Here is a 17,687-nt window from a genome sequence, read left to right on the forward strand (position 1 = left end):
CACTTGTTCAGTTTTGGTCATAATTCCTACATGCATTGTGAAGTACAGCTTCTAAGCTTTAAAATGATACCTACTTTGTGTTGGTCAAGACAGCAGTTATAAATATTTTGATCATTTTAAAATGTAATATTATTTAAAGGGTTAAATAGTTTCTCCTATCACAGCTTAATATGTAGAGACAACTATAATTTAGCCATTTGTTGATTTCCCTGATAAGTGTAAACAAGCTCTAGATAGCTACATTGGCTCAACCAATGGTGTGAGTCTGGGGCAGGCTATGTGTTTCATCACATAAAGATGTGAAACTCCGGGCTCTGGGCTTAAACAGCTGCGCTGTGCAGCTGGATCCTGGACTTCCTGTCAGACAGACGTCAGGTGGTTAGAATGGGCAGAAACACCTCCTCATCACTGACCCTCAACCCTGGAGCCCCACAGGGCTGTGTTCTCAGCCCACTCCTGTATTCCCTATACACACATGACTGTGTGGCAACACATAGCTCCAATGCCGGTGGTAGGTCTGATCACTGACAATGATGAAACAGCCTACAGAGAGGAGGTGCACACTCTGACACGCTGGTGTCAGGAGCACAACCTCTCCCTCAACGTCAGTAAAACCAAGGAGCTTGTGGTGGACTTCAGGAAGAAAGACAGAGAACACAGCCCCATAACCATTAATGGAGCACTGGTGGAGAGAGTCAGCAGCTTCAAGTTCCTCTGTGTCCACTTCACTGAGGAACTCACATGGTCCGTCCACACTGAGGCCGTTGTGAGGAAGGCTCACCAGCGCCTCTTCTTACTGAGACGGCTGAGGAAGTTTGGAATGAACCAGCACATCCTCACACGGTTCTACACTAGTACTGTAGAGAGCATCCTGACTGGCTGCATCACCGCCTGGTACAGCAATAGCACAACCCACAACCGCAAAGACCTGCAAAGGGTGGTGCGAACTGCCAGAAACATCATTGGAGGTGATCTTCCCTCCCTCCAGGACATATATACCAGGCTGTGTGTGAAAAAAGCTCGGAGGATCATCAGATAGTCCAGCCGCCAGAGCCATGTGCTGCTCTCACTGCTACCATCAGGCAGGCGGTATCACAGCATCAGGACCCGTACCAGCCGACTGCATGACAGCTTCTTCCGCTAAGCAATCAGACTTTTGAACACTTGATCTCTCATGATCAATATACACCAGCACTGCACTTTATTAATTTTATTATCTCACACTGGACTGTCATAATTATATTCTCCACAATACAACTACTGTATATATATTTTATATACTCTTTAATTTTAATTTCTATTGTATGTGTATTCTATATGTGTGTATTGTTTACTGTACATTGTATATAATTATTATTGTGTTGTGTAATTATGTGTACATTAGATATGTAAATTGTGTTGTGTAAATATGTTGTTTATTGTAATTGGTATATGTCTCGTCACTGTCATGACTGCTATGTTGCTCGGAACTGCACACAAGAATTTCACCTACTGTTGCACTTGTGTACATAGTAGTGTGACAATAAAGTGATTTGATTTGATCAACTAATGGAAGATGGGGGATGTTCAGGAAACCTGTGACATTTACATTTGGTCAAACTAGTGCCACAAAAGTGACACATTTCACCTTAAAACTCAAAGCCAATTATTAGAAAAACCACATGGCTATTTCAGCAAGTGACCACCGGCAGAGGTTTCAACTACCTTTCTTATAGATGGCATCTGCACCCTTTCCCATTTTTTCCTTATTGTTGGCATCCCCCTCCATATATGGGAAACAGCGGGCCTGGTACGTCCACACGTAGTCTTTGGAGCCAAAGAAGTGCACAGGGAACTCCCCCACCTCATGCCTCATGCGGTTGATTTTCTCAGGAACGTACTTTGGTTGAGTCACTTCAGCGGGCCACCACCTGGCGCATGATTCAGAAATGGGTTGACACACATCATCTAAATTATTTAAGGCACTTTAATTGTTTTTTGGGCAGCTGGTATTGTAGAAGCAACACTAACAAACCTGTAGCGGCCCACTTTCACCCACAGGATATCCTTGTAGTGGGGTTTCTTTCCAGCTCGGCAGTCGTTACAGAACCAGCTGCCCTGGGGCATGTCGATGTTCAGACACTCACGGTGAAAGGCAGCAGGACAAGATTCACAGCAGAGAAGACTTCCTCCTACAGGGAAAGAGAGAGAGAAAAAAACATGTGGCACTGACCCTTTGCTAAGCCCCACCTTCAGGTGTGTAATAGCTATTTAATGAGACTTTCCTCTTTTCAGTTGACAGTGATAAGCTTTTGCCTCAATTTTAATTCAGTCTCCATTATTTTATTTTTTTATTAATAATATCTTCACAGAAAAACGACAGATAAAACAAGACACTCTATAAAGCTTGTCTGTGTAAGCAAAATATCCAAGGGGGGCAGAGCTTAGCAAAGGATCTATTTTAATACAGCCCCCAATACACATTTGCTCTGACCACATAACTGACCCTAATAATAGTAACTAAAAATAAAGTAGAGTGAGAAGTGCAATACACACCTTCAGAACACACAAAACACCAGCTGACATTAATGTGCTCATGGTTTTTGCATCCTTTGCGTGGGCTGAAGTGGTTAGGGCAAAGGAAGCTGTTATTTGCCAATGGGATGCTGCCAGCAGCCATACAGTAGTCACTGGCATGGTAGGCCACAGGACATCGCACACAGCGGGTCAGACGGCCTGCATAATATACAAGTTATGATCACAAAATCAGCTGAAAATTTACTAGGGTAAAAATGTACCAGCTTTACCAGTGTGTTGTTCTTTTGTTGAAAGTTGAATATTTAGGTTTTACTATATTTTGAAGGGAAATAAAGACAAGACTTTAACAAATAGTAATTTGTGGGGCCTGGCTAGCTCAGCGAGTATTGACGCTGACCACTACCCCTGGAGTCGCAAGTTTGAATCCAAGGTGGGCTGAGTGACTCCAGCCAGGTCTCCTAAGCAACCAAATTGGCCCGGTTTCTAGGGAGGGTAGAGTCACATGAGGTAACCTCCTCGTGGTCACGATTAGTGGTCCTCGCTCTCAATGGGGCACGTGGTAAGATGTGAGTGGATCGCGGGGAGTAGCATGAGCCTCCACATGCTGCAAGTCTCCGCAGTGTCATGCACAACGAGCCAAGTGATAAGATGCAATTGGGCATTCCAAATTATTATTATATAATAATAATAACAATAGTTTGTTTGCTAAACAGAATCAATGGCCCTCATTTATGAAACATCAACAGAATTAATTTGTCAATCGTACCTTCATTGTTGAGTTTAGATTGTACCTCAGATTCCGCAAGAAAGGTTTTACAAATGATTGACAAACAAAATAATTCAACCCAATGAGATCTGCACTTGTGAAAAGTGAATGATGATTACCTTTAGAGATGCTTGGGTTGGTGGGGTTGGAGATGAAGCAGGCCAGACAAACATGGAGGGAGCAGCGGAAGCCGCGGTTCTGAGCAACAGTAGGGGAATGTTTCATGATGCATTCCATGTGATAAAACTTCCCACACACAGGGATCATACACCTCCTGACCTCCTTATCAGGCTTTTTACACACAAAACATGTGTGCACACCTACAGGATGATGGAAGGACAGGAAAGAGACAAATCAGAAACTTTGAAGTGTGGAGGTGTCCACTGTTCTATCATTGTTAAAATGAACTTCTTCTAGAACTGGATTCCTAAAAGTCAAAAAAATTGTAGCATGACAAAAAACACCCACTTTGGGTGTGTCAAAATGTGCAAAGTTTCACATCAACGGTAAAAAGACATTGCATCTGATCTAGCCTATTTTAAATGTAAACAAGTGCACATTAGATTTGAGAGCTATGCCAAATGGAAAGATTTAAGTGAATGACAGAGAAGTAACTAAGATTTTACATTACCATTTAGTGTTGGGCAAAATACTCAAAACTTGGCAAGTTAAGCTACCAAGTACTCAAAAGAACATATTTACATCAGAATTGCATCAAAACTGTCAAAGACATCCATCTAGTGCATGTTTACATAGACCAACAATTAAAAATGGCACAGAATAAAAAAGCTCTGCTACTGAAAATCTACTTGACTTAAAACCTTGCTTCTGAGAAACATAGTTCAGCTAATAGCTTTGCTATTTGTAGCAAATATACTGCTCATTACTGGTACCATTATAAGTACGTTGTAACAATGTTAGGAACAGAATAGAAGAGGTGAAGTAAATCATTTAAATGTCGGTCTGTTCCTTACACAAAGAGATCATGTTTTCAGAACAGTGTTGAGTAAGTAACCAAAAAATGAATCCACTACAAATCATTAACTACTTCTCAACAATTATAATCAGATTACTTTACTGATAACATCTTTGAAAAAGTAATTGCAATACTAATTAATTTACTTTTAGGTTACTTTCTAAAACACTTGTAACAATGTTTTTTGTTTTTCTGCAAATTCAAAATAAAGTCTATTTTCTCCTTGTTCATTGTCGTACACCCTTCAGCTGTCAGAGAAATGCAAACAGACATACATATAAACACATGTATTCACATTGTATTACACATAAATAATATATTTGTAACCCAGGTAATGTCCTTAAAAATAATTACATTCATTGAAAGTCACTAACTGTAATCTGATTACAAGAATTTAAAATGTATTGCGTTAAAATACTTTTTGTGCCTAAAAGTAATTCGATTACAGTAACAACTTTTTAACACACTTTGTAATCCAATTACAACCAACACTGCTTCAGAAGAACAGAAATTTAGCATGTGAATACTTTCATGTATTTTTTCACTTCCAGTGTATGGAAAAGAGCACCAGTGACATTCTGCAAAAGAACTCATATGCTCAAAAGATGATGACAGAATTTTTATTTTTGGGTGAACTCTTCCTTTAAAATAAGCATATTACCACGCATGTTTGCGTTTTAAACTGGTGACTCACCTGTCTTACACTCTTGGCAGATATATCGGCCTTTAGGTGTCTCAGTGAGGCCGATACACTGCAGATGGAAGGCACCACAGCACTGGCCCTCACAGAGGAGCAGTTCACCTGTCTTCTCACATACCTACAGCACACAGTGCCACAATTGTTTTATACTGAAACCTGAGACACTTTGACATATACTGTATATAAATATGACTACGCTCAGAAATCAAAAGGTTTAAAGGTGATGAAGTGATATTGTCTAAATATAATATATATCTGTATATCCAGCATTTGGTCTATATTGCATTTACCTGGCAGACGTTCTCCTTCAAAGATGCACCTCCGCCTCTCTCTCCTGATTTTCTATTGGTCGAGACTCCCGAGTCACCTGATAAGGAATCATTGAATCCTGCACCAAAAACCTGAAAATAAAATAAAAAACTGAGATAAGCGAGTTTATCAGTGCAAATGCTATACTGATCTCTGCCTACACTAAAGTGACTGACAGTCAGTTAAATATAAGTTAAGCTCTATGAAGAGCATCCGTTCCATTATCACTGAAAATAATAATAATTAAAAAAACTATTTGTACACAGAATTTATTTGTTCATTTGTCCATTGAAAAACCCATATCGATCAAACACTAATATGAATAATTGGGGGAGACATTGTTGTGGCTCTGTTAGACTTTCCGTGAAACACAAAAGGTGTTTTTTTTTCAAAATGTTGAAAATACTGTATATTATACTTCATATACTTGGACATATTTGTCACATACTGATGAAAATTGTGAAATCTTGCAGCTAATAATGACCTCAGAGTTCAGGGACTCCTCGCCGTTGGTGTAAGGCTCCTTTGCAAGGGGTTTTGACGGGCTGCACTGCTCTTCATCTTCCAGCTGCGCCTGGCACACACTGGGTGTGTCGTGTTGGACTGGACACGATGTTCTTGTTTCACCTTCACTTTGCGTTTCCACTGAGGAGGAAAGTATGTTTATTAAAAACATTGACAAACCACACTCAGGCTTACTTGGGAACAGCATTAGTGCAAGATGAGAATGGGTTCTTGCTTTTAAACACAGCTAGACAGAGCACGGATCTCGAGACTTATTTTTTTAAGTTTCAAACTATGTTAAACTTGACACAGCAACTTAAAACCCTGTGTTTATGACGCAACCCAAGTGAGAGGCTCCAAAAGCATCCATCTGACGCTTGTGTTCATTGATGCATCCTTAAGCTGCGTACACACTGCCAGCGACTTTGTTGACTTTAGGCTGGCGGTGAAGTCGCTAGTGGGCATTCCCACTACTGGTTGCCTAGTAACGTTTATAAATGACATTCACGGATGTAATTCCATTGCTCTTGACAGCAAATCGCTTTCTTGGCGCTAAAAGCAAACATTTTGGAGGGAAAAGACTAAATATAAATGGAATCAGTACATAAAATGCTTTATATCAAAGATGAATGAGAAACAAGGCGTGCGCTTTTCCATAGCGGCTGTTTATCTGCGGCGAAAACGCAAACGCCGGTCAAATCTCGGAGTCAGCACGGCGAGTACCACCGGCTGGTGCAAGAGCTACGGCTGGATATACCATATCCATATCATAGAGCACTGGAAAATTGATAACAGCAAGAATTAGCCTTTCATCCATCTTTCCGTTACTGCAAGAGCTGAGAGAGAAGGATCACATGAGTGCTCCCGTCTTCTCTCCTATTGGCTGTCGCTTCTGTTAGTCGCTCTTCATTTGAATAAAGTTGAACTTGTCTCAACTTTGTTGCGTCGCTGGACACGCCCACATCTAGTCGCCAACAGTCGTGACAGCTAGTGTTGCCGGAAGTCGCTGTGCTCTCATTGAAAATGAATGGGATGGAGTCGCTGCTGTCGCGCACGATGTCGCTGGCAGTGTGTACGCAGCTTAAGAAAAGCCCACATATTCATATCAAATACTTTGCCTTTTAAAGCCACTTTTTGTTATCTGAACTATAATATTTATAATAAATATAATATTTATAATTTGTTAAATATAATGTAATTAAATAACCTTTATATATTGGAATATTGAGGGGCTTTCTCTACAAAAATGTAAATGTTGTGACTAATTTGACTAATTAATCTGCATAGTATGTAATTAAATTAATTAAAAATGTTAATCAATTGGCAGCCCTATTCTTAATACATTACAACAAAAAGAAAATCTCAAGAAAAAAAATGCTAACCTGATACAGCAGATGGAGATGATGGAGTAGGTCCAGGCACTTCCTGATTCTGTAAAAACATTACAAACTGTAGCACTGCTCAACAGGTTGGACAAAAATAGGTCTGTTAATATAACTCTTTAATGTTGGTGGAAAACAAATACTGCATATAAAGTACATCTCAAAACAGTACCTTCGAATCTTTAAAACACGACTCCTCTGGGCTGTTATCTTGTGTGTTATTCTCCTGATTTAACAGAAGTGAGAAATGTCAAATACAAATAGAATTGCAGAAGCCAAAATATTGTATTATTTATCGGGGTCCCACACTTTGTGACAAATGAGTGAACCAGTCTTTGTAACTACTGGATAAGGATTTTTAAGAATAATTTCAAATCAGACCAATGCGCTAATGAATTTGTGAACCGGTTTGACCGAGTCTTTGAAAAGTACTGATTTAAAATATCTATCTAGCCGATATTATATTCACTATAGAAATGTCCATGACTTGTTATAGTTTGTTAATTTCCACCATTTTAAAATTCCCTTCGTATTTCCAAGTTTTCTATGATTGTGGGAACCCTGCATTACTTTTCAAAACTCATACAGAGACCACTTATTTAACTCTCACCCCTTTCTTTGGGATCTTTACAGAGTCCTCTTCAAAAGAGCAGTCTAGAACTTTGTGTGCAGTCTTACGTGGCCGCCGTCTCTCTGACAGTGCTGCAAAAGCAATATAAGAAATGTTTACACAGGATCTGACAGTTACAACTGCAGTGAGGAGACAAAAACTACACTGGTACATGTTTAAAGTAATTCATTGTAGTGAGAAGGTAAAAATGGAATTATATAAACTAATTTAAACAAATTAACCTTGATGAGTATTTGGAACATTCTCTTTCTTTTGAGACCATGAAACTGACACCTTTTAAGAAACCCAAATTGTTTTATTGTTTTAAGTTGAATAAATTTGTCTCTTTAAATTTAAAGGTGGGGTATGTGATTTTCTTTTTTGACCATTTTTTCAAAATAACTTGAAATCCTATTCCTAACCCACTTACTGGCTGTAAATTAGAAGCACTGAAATGAAAATTAAGCAATTTAATCATCTGTGGAACGGGCAGGACTCGAAAAACTCCAGCCAATCATTTTCAAGACCATCTACAATCATTGGACAGAAAATGTGTCAATCAAACGGTCGTACCATGCCCCCCTCCCCCCACCACCCTGGCGCGCGTGTCCCGTTCGATGCGCATACTCAAAGCTCGTGACCCAGTAACAGGAAGCGATTGTATTTATGTATGGAGAATAGAGCTTTTATAGTGCTAGTGGGGTTGTTCCACATTTCTATGAATCCTGTTTTGAATAGAAGACCGCTGTACAGACGCCAGGGCTGGCTATGTTCTTTTTTTTTACAGTTATGAGAAAATCAGCTCTACACCTTTCAAGAGTGGTATGCGACCCCCCTCCTCCTGCTGTGTCAACAATTTGCTCTGAAAAATTGTCTGACAGGTGAATGCACTGTTTGACTAGTGAGTCTAGAACACTGCTAGAACACTGCGCATCTGAGTTTTCGCTCGTGCATGATTGCGCGTCCATGTTTTTCGAATGGGTGGAGTCAGGGCCAGCGTTGGAGGAGAGAAGGTAGGACCTTAGAGTTGTGTATTTTCAAAATCTGCCGGCCGTTTTGCAAATCACATACCCCACCTTTAAAGGAACTTAAATGCCTAATTGAACTTAAATATGCCCAGTAGCCTCTCAATCAGTATATGTCAAAAGATCAAGGACATTTTTATTCTTCATGCCATGACCCCTTTAAGAATGTTCTATATTGCTTTACTCTGAGCAATTGCTATGCTAATCAAAATATAGTGTTTCCAAACAACATGCATTAAGCATGCTAGCATTCACTGCCCTAGCTAATTTATAATGGAAAGAGATTAATTTAAGTTAATCAAGTCTAACTGAAGTTTCCTTAAGTCAGTTAGGTTCCCTCTAATTGAAGTGTTCAAACTGAGATCACATAGTAATTTTAAGTTCAGACAAAGAGTTAGATATAAAGTTCAGTGCAATGAGAATGTATTAGTTAGCTTATTCAATAGTTCAAGTAAAGAGCAATTATCATACATGTGTAGTACAAAATCAAAATATAGAAGTTCTACTAACTGATTTTCTGGTTCAAATAACATTTGAGTTTTTAATTTAATTGATGTAACTGATTACCTCAAATTTTTTGAGTTCTGCTCACTTATTACAGTTTATTGTATACACTTTCTTACCAGGTTTCTTTTCACATGACTGTTTGTTTAGTGAGGATCCCTTGCAGGATGCTGATAATGGTGTTAAAGGTAGGACGAGACCATCTGGTGGTTGTTGTGGCTGCTCTTCTGGTGTGCTCTGCTCTGAGGGTTTTTCAGGTGGTGAATTTAAAGCATCAGGCGCAATCTGTTCTAAAGTCGTCTGTGCAGATTTAGTGTTAGCGGTCCAAGATTCCTTCAGGAAAGGCATGGAAATACATTTTTCACACTCTCTTCTAGAGCAATACAGTTTGCACACTTACAATTCACACAAAACTGAAAATTCTGACACCATTAACTCATCTTCATATATCATTAAAAACCTGAGAAACTACATACTTGCACAAATTTGCACGTGGCAAAAACCTGCATATTATTCACCAACCACCGATATCGTGTTTAAACAGGCGCAATCAGTGCTGAAATAGCACTGCGTCTTTAGTACTTAAAGTCAGTCATTCCTTTCCGCACAAACTGCCTACTTTTTATGTAAATTAGGCTCATTACAAATGCTCTCTATTCATAATTGCCGCCATTGGTGTATTAATGTGTGTGTGAATGGGTGATTGGGACACAGTGTAAAGTGCTTTGGTAACCTCTAAGGTTAAAAAAAGGGCTATATAAGTGCAGATCATTTACCATTTACCATAAAACTCCATGCTATTTGCCTGCCGCAATTAATATTGTGCTATTACCGCCCGAGGAAAGCAGACGGTCAACTGAATTTTTCAAAAAACAAAAAAGATTTTTGAGCACATTTTCTATTGATCTTTAAATTGATAATTCATCAGATAATGATCAAATGATGTAGAAGAGTATTATAACTTGGTATATATCCAGATGCACAATGTTAAAGAGATGATTCAGGTGTCTGGATCACTCTATTTGATGCTGTGCAGTTCCGGAAGAGTGTGCCAGATCCTGGTGGTCTGCTACTTTCTCCACTATATAGCTCTCAAATCCACCCGCATGATCGGAACTGCGCCATGCAAATTTCGTATAGCGCAGATTCTAAGGCCGTGTTTGTGCTGTTGCATGATCTACTTTAGTAAATCGGGCACTAAACCAAAAGGAATGTTTATTTTGGGGACGCAAAAATTATATTTGCTGTGGTCTCCCATTCACTGCATTACGAGGTTACCACGCTTTAATTTACGTCCGCATTCCAAACCCAAAAATATGAAAAGGGTCCATTAGCTTACCGTTTTAGAGGCCTCTGGGGTTTTCCTCGTCTTCTTCTGTGAAGAAAATATCTGTTCGTATTCTTCACTGTATTCAATCAGTCTCTTACTTGGTTTTCGAAGTCTTTTGTTTTCTGAGACTGGAAATATTTCAAATTAATTAGAGTTCAACATAAAATATTTATTACATTTTTAACTTTCAAAACTTTACCTATTATTTCAGAAGATTTTCCTGAACCATCTTTTTGATCTGGGGTATCAGAATGAGTTTCTTGAACACTATCTTTGAAGCCTCCATTTAGCTCTGTGGAAACCTTCACTACATCCTGATTCAGACGAACCGGATCGCTCTTCGGCTTGGTGCTTTTCTCAATGGCAGACTCAAATGTTTGCCATCGCTTTTTAGGAGCAACCTTGGAGATGGTGCCCTTGCCACAGACATCAGGAACAGCATCAGTGCAAGAGTTAGAAAGATCCCCTGACAGAGGCAAACCATTTTCAAGTGCATCAAAACCGCCTGATGAGTTTTGCTTCTTCACTGGAGAGTGTAAATTTTTCCCTCCCTCGTGTTTCTGTGTCTCCTTTTTTGCTGCTGATTTTGGCTTGGCCTTGCTCTGTTTAGAGCTGTTTGGTGTTGATGTCTTTCCCTGCTCACTATTCTGATCCACAACATTGTTCCATTCCTTTTCACATAGCACATCAGTAGATGTGTCCTCTACAGAGGGGATGAGATAAGGTTCTTCCCTGATGAGAGATGATGGAGAGGAGGGTGGGAGTGTTAAAGGTTTCCCATCCTTCTCTCGGCTGTCGTGAAGGTCCTTGAGGAGCATTAGGAAAGTGCTGAATTTGTAATTTGCATCAGCACGGAGCGAAGGCTCTCCTGAACTGCATTCCTCTTTGACAAGAGACCTGAAAGAAAGCTCCTTCATATCTTGGAAGGCGTCCATGGGAGAGGTTGAGGAAGATGGGGTGGATGAAGATGATATGTCAGAGAATACATTCTCATTTTTGAATTTATCAGAATTGATTTGGGATTCAGTGACCTCTGACTTGGGACCTTTATATTTGCCTTTAAGTTGAGGTCCATTCTGAATGCCATTTCTCTCTTTTTGGATTCTCTTAAATTTAAGTGTTGGGTTTGGTGGTGTGTTTGGGGATGATGTATCTGTGGAATCTTCTGTGGTGTTTGTTTTGACCTGCCAATGCTGATTTGATATCTCAGGATGGTCATTTGGGGATGTACAGTTGTTGTGAAAATCTAAGTGGTTTTCCCCAGTACACAGTGAAGGAGGCTTTGGATCCTGACTTGAGTGTTCAACGTCCTTCTCTTCTGTTACTTCGCTGGTGGCAAGTGCTCTTGACATTAATCCACTGCTGGCGGGCAGATAGAACGAGTGCATGGCAAAAGACCCATCAGATAACTCTGGGGAACTGCTTTCCTTCTGTCTAGATTTTGTAGCCCTCAGTGTTTTGTCTTTGGGCATTGACTTCTTTAGCTTGCTGTTTGTTATGCATTTTGAACCAGACTCTGCCTTTTTCACTGGCTTGTCCAAGTTGGCTTTTTTTGTCTTTTTGCTTGGCTGTTCTTTCTTGGGTTTAGTGCTCAATTCTTTTACCACCTCTTTTTGTGGTGATTCCTCTGAACGTTTGGGGCACAGAATCCTTGGTACAGAGTCAATATCTGAATACGGACTATCTACAGGGTCGGGTTTGTGCTTTTCAGTCTTTTTAGAAGGTTTGTTGCTGTCTGATGAAGGGTTTGACAATAATTTTGAGAAAAGGCTGTTGCTTGTTTTCACAGGAGTTTTTACTGTTAAGCTATACTTCTTAGCATTAGGCTTCTTTTTGCTTCCAGTGCTGGGTTTTGTTATTCTCTTTATTGATGGATCCAGTCCATTGGACAAAAGTGAGCTTGATGATGTGGATAGTTTAATAGACGTCGGGCAAGAGGGACTTTTAGGTGCCTTGTCTTCTGAAATAGGTGTGTATACATCCCGATTGAAAGTCAATGGAGGCTCACTATTTAACCGTTTGGACAAAGCTGCTTCTGCCTCCGAGACACTAGCTTTCCATGATGGCATTAGACGCTTAGGAACCTGTAGACCAACAAAGGAACTTTACCAAAATTTCTACCCAAAAAAACACGTATGTGATTTGAAGCGAAGCACTTATTGTTCAACACGTGACCGTAACAAACTTGTTTTAGCTTTACCGTGTATTTGTAATCTTTTTCCTTCTGTCTTCCTCTCCGCCTCAGTACAGGGAGTTTTTCAAATTCATGACCTCCTTCAAAAGGAACAGTGGCTTTTGCCGGGACCCATGCTTGGTCTATGATCTCCCCAAACATTCTGACAAAATAAAGACGGCATGGTCGACGACTGGGATCTGCAAGAAAAGGTCATATGACATTATCTAGAAGCCTGACCTCCAGAATCATTCTGTGACAACATGACAACAATGGGTTGTTGTAACATATATCAAGAGTTGTTCATCATGCATTATATGCTGCTAGCTATTTTCAGAACAAAGCATTAACTTTCTTGAATGTGAACGTGAAAAGGAAACAATGTCTGCATTTTGTGTTGTCACTGTCAGCAAAACTATCCTGGAAATACAATGTATCACCACTTAACATTCAGGAAAGTTTATCACATATCCAAAATTGGATTCTACTGTAGTTGAAGCTGTGCATAAAAAGTTCAAATTATAAGTGACAAGAGAATTTGTTTTTGCAGCAACAACAACTGCTTGTAACAGCAAAGCAAAGTCACATTAGACTAAACATATGCCCCTGAAATCATTACTGTGGTTCTTAAATTAGAATTTCACTATTAAAAGTCTTACAAGTGCTACCATAGCAAAAGCACCTTTCATTTTGGTGTGGACTTCAGTCAGTGGATCAGTGGTTACATGACAAGGCCACCAGGGTCTGCGGTTGAATTTGGCCCACACAACATCTCCAATAGAGTATTTTATCCCAGGGAGCTGCTTCTTCTTCGGGCTGTTAGACTTGGGTTCAAATAAAAAAGTTGTAATTTAAAATAAAATAAAAAACATGAATTAAACATTAATTACATGAGTAGAATACTTTCACTAGTAGCCTTGTTTGATTAGACAACCCTTTTAACATTTTAGACACTCTAACTGTTGCAAAATGCTGTTTGGGGGCGGTAGACTACCTGCAACCCACACATGTGACTGAAATACAGGCCAAGTGCATGCTATTGTTTTTTCTTTTTGATGTGACAAAGCGCAAGTTCAGATCAGTTAAAAAAAAAAACGTATGAACCAACTAGCACTTAGCATATACATCTCTGCAAATGTTGCCTTTGAAAAAAGCAAGCTTGTCATAGTTAAAGATTAACATGAAACAGTGATTAAAGAGGTTATTAGGTTGAAGGAAAGTAAAACAACTGCCATACTTTCACTTCAAAGTTGCAAACAATTGGACAATACCTACTATAAATAAAAATATATCAACCTCCATGTAGCAAAACTGTTGTTGATTGATTGGTGATAGTTGATTTTGAGGCACCATGTCATTACTATGTTGTTATTAATACTAAACTACATATTAGCATATTATTACCTAATGTACAAAAGTAGTCATCCTGCCTAATGTCAGTTTAAAAATCTAGACACATCTATACCCTTTTTAAAGTATAATTCACATTTTTGTTTTCACATATTGCAGCAAATTTGGCTCAAATTATAAGTGATCATTTAAATTCAGCCATTTTGTGTGCATGTTATTGGCTATTTTTAAATTGTATTAGAATAGGCATGTAATAGATTCCCATTCGTGGACAACATTATGCTCTTACGTGTAAGGTACCCTATTTCCATGTTATGAGTTCCCCCTATAATAATGTTATACACCAGCAAATCTAGGGATTTCCCGATCCCATTTTTTGGAGAATGTGTATGAGTATACCACCGGTACCTCTTTTATTTAATTGTTTTCATATTCAACAATATAAATATTTTATCAAAGTGGTGTCTAAATAAACGAATTCCTTAAAACTGTAATGAAATGAAAAAAAAACATTTAATTTTCAACATAATATATTGTATTATTTTTATCAAATGAAGAGCTTTTATACAGAACCTAACAGCACAATCCAGTAGTAGTAGAAGTAGTAGTACAGTGAATATTGCATAACTATATAGTAGAGATATATTTCTGTCATACTTTTTACCATTTAAATTGTGCTTTTATTATGGTGGAAGCTTATATTTTGGAGTGAAGACCTTTCCGTTTCTGTGTTTTTGACAGTAGCTTCTCACCTCATGAAAACAGGTCACTACATGATCCAGTGTGATTATTAAACCTCAAAAGGTTGCTATTTCATTAAATACATACACGGTCTGTGTGTGCTGTGCACTTCATCGTGAATTAGCACACTGCTCGCTTGTGGAATGACATTCGTATGGTATCGGTTTTTGGTATCGAGCATATTTACGAGTACAAATACATGAGCTTGATATCGAACCCGATTCTGATACCAGTATCGTTATCGGGAAGACCCTAAGCAAAATATTAAGTCTGGTGAATATATAAGATCTTACAGGATTTGAGTGGGAGTCACTGGGTGAACTTGGTCTTTTAGTGAGACCAGAGTTGAATATTGAAGCATAATTCCCAGTGCTGGGCAGATCGCAGTCACTGTCTGAATAATCATCCATACTGTCAAAATCCTCCATCATGACTTCAACAGGCAAATGTGCGGGACTAGCAGGAGGGTTGGACTTCAACATTTTTTTAGCAACAGGCTTACAACTTCCATATTTGTTTTTACTTAGGTCCAGCCTGTGGCCACGCAGGGCCTTTTTAGTTGCCAGATCTCGTTTCTTGGCTTTCTTTGACGAATCTTTAAACGGTGACACTGCATCTCCCCTTTCATAATCATCATCATCCTTACTGTCCCCGCTGTCAAACAGCGTTGACTCGAAATGCAAAAACCCATTTGGGATGGATGGAAAGTGTTCCAAGCTGTCCGAGCTTACAGGTGAGAAACCATTTTTGTCCAAATCCTGAATAGTAGTCCTGACAGTGTTTCCTTGGGAATTGGGCATGTGGTAGATGCCTATTCCATACTCACTGCCACCAATGGGATTGTGCATTAGCAATTTATTCTGCCCGTTAAAGTCCTTATCCTGCAAACTCACATCTGCATGATTCACCATGCAGGTCAGATCCTGAAGTCTTCTCAGCGGGCTGTAGGTGGAGGTGGATTCTCTCTGATCGTATGAAAACGAGGATGCAGAGAGCTTGAAATGCATGGCAGACCCGTGGTCCTCCTGTCGCTTCGTGCTCTGGTGTCCACAGGAGCTGATGCGGCTATCAAGTGCCTTGGTCTCCTGTGGATTGCCATGACACTCCGAGCCATCCCTGCCAGCAGCCACTTTGTATGACTGATTCATGTTGTCATGGCTTCATCCTGTGACACAATAAACAGAGAAATGCTCTTGAAAGATCTTTCAAGTGGCAGGTTTACAATGTGGAAGCTGGAAAATGGTGAATTAACGCAAAAAACAATTAATGCAATAAGTAAAACAACGAATTTCTTTTGATGGATGGCACCCAGAAACAGTCATGAAAACTACAGTGTAATAGCAAAACACTAACACTACACCACCGGCATGAGCATGATATATGGCAACCCTAGTAGGCCGTCATGTCAAGAATCCCTCAAGACAATGATAGAGAGCTTAAACAACTCAGCATATATCGCTCTGTCGAGCCAGTATGTCAAAGACACTTCGATATGCCCCCACTGGCCTGTTTCAAGATGACCTTTTGGTGCGAATTTGGTAAGAAAACGCTGGCGAAGTAGGTTACATTATTATCATGTGCCATCAACAGTTCACACACAGTAAAGTCACCCACGGCCACAAGAAACGAATAACGCAGCAAATACAAAAGAAACAGGACAGAAATCGCCGGTTTCTTACCATTTACGTCTCGGTCACGACAAAACCACCGGAAAGCCCATGAAATTCGAGCATGCCGCGTTACTTTTGGTCAATTTGTGAAAGCGGATCTGCAAAATCCCAGCAGCATTTGCACCAGTAGGCCCGGCCTCGGCACACATTCTCTCTCCCTCTCCACTAGCCAACATAAGAAAATAGAGACTAGTAAATGAACGAGACTGAAACGGGATGGCTGTCACTCTCCACCGAAGCATCTACCTCGTGCCAACGTCAATGCATCGAAAGCACATTTCTCAGCGGCCACGATTTCTATTGAAATACATGATTGTTTGCCCAGCCTGCTGAGTGCCCCTGCTTGTGTGTGTGTTAAAACAAGCCCTGATCTGACTGCCTGTGTGTGTGTGTGTGTGTGTGTGTGTGTAGTGTGTGTGTGCTGGTGAGAGCGACCAATCGGTACAGCACACCCAACCCCCAGTCTGTATACATTCACATCCACTTAACCAGATTCACTGTTTCCCAGGTGGATATCGTGCACTAAATGTATGTGAGCGAAGTGCATGCAAAGCACGCGCAAGTTTGGCTCAATTAATCGTGCATACAGTAAACATTATGTGCATGAAAAAACAAAACAGTGAGCATATTGCGTTTAACCCTCACGCCATTTGTTTCCTTGTCCTAACAAAGGCGTAACTTCCTCCATTTTAGAGAGATGGCTCGCGCTAGCCGACCAAGCGGTGAAGTCATATGAGAGGGGGAAACTGTATTTATTGGTCTCGGTTTAAAAGGAACACACACTGACATGCTTCTTTTTCTCGGTTTTTGCGCATTTCGTGGGTGGTTAGAAATTAGGCCATCATGTCACGCTCAAGTGTATGTCAGAGATACGTCAACCTCCATTGTTGCACGAGGAAAAAATGCAACTCGATGACTGGCCTACCTTACGATTTCCCGCATTAGTAATAACGACACATTCGAATCGGTTGACTTTCACTCTTTGATAAGTCAGTCGTTTGTTATAGTTCCGCGTTCAGTGTTTCTATATAAACTGATTTGAAATCAGAACAAATACAGTAGGAGAAGATCCATGCACGCGCCACGTATTAAATCACAGTCCTTGATACGGGACCCCTTATTCTATATTA

The 17,687-nt window shown here is 39.8% G+C and overlaps 1 protein-coding gene across 2 annotated transcripts in view; it reads right to left on the reverse strand.

Moving 5' to 3' along the window:
* The window catches only part of nsd1a (nuclear receptor binding SET domain protein 1a), a 33,233-nt gene extending 16,350 nt beyond the window's left edge, over nt 1–16,883 (reverse strand). For both annotated transcript variants that reach the window (XM_052150190.1, XM_052150189.1), the window contains exons 1-17: nt 16,567–16,883; nt 15,181–16,052; nt 13,479–13,620; nt 12,824–12,996; nt 10,823–12,707; nt 10,633–10,751; nt 9,413–9,626; nt 7,765–7,856; nt 7,327–7,380; nt 7,155–7,203; nt 5,753–5,913; nt 5,250–5,360; nt 4,954–5,077; nt 3,403–3,603; nt 2,536–2,715; nt 2,015–2,171; nt 1,705–1,910 (exon numbers count right to left, since the gene is read on the reverse strand). In XM_052150190.1, the coding sequence (XP_052006150.1) occupies nt 1,705–1,910; nt 2,015–2,171; nt 2,536–2,715; nt 3,403–3,603; nt 4,954–5,077; nt 5,250–5,360; nt 5,753–5,913; nt 7,155–7,203; nt 7,327–7,380; nt 7,765–7,856; nt 9,413–9,626; nt 10,633–10,751; nt 10,823–12,707; nt 12,824–12,996; nt 13,479–13,620; nt 15,181–16,035 (4,723 nt within the window). In that variant the 5' untranslated portion in view covers nt 16,036–16,052; nt 16,567–16,883. The remainder of the gene's footprint in view (nt 1–1,704; nt 1,911–2,014; nt 2,172–2,535; nt 2,716–3,402; nt 3,604–4,953; nt 5,078–5,249; nt 5,361–5,752; nt 5,914–7,154; nt 7,204–7,326; nt 7,381–7,764; nt 7,857–9,412; nt 9,627–10,632; nt 10,752–10,822; nt 12,708–12,823; nt 12,997–13,478; nt 13,621–15,180; nt 16,053–16,566) is intronic.
* Nucleotides 16,884–17,687: the final 804 nt, after the last annotated feature.

The sequence above is a fragment of the Xyrauchen texanus genome, chromosome 19 (genome assembly GCF_025860055.1).
Source record: "Xyrauchen texanus isolate HMW12.3.18 chromosome 19, RBS_HiC_50CHRs, whole genome shotgun sequence".
Taxonomy (NCBI): domain Eukaryota; kingdom Metazoa; phylum Chordata; class Actinopteri; order Cypriniformes; family Catostomidae; genus Xyrauchen; species Xyrauchen texanus.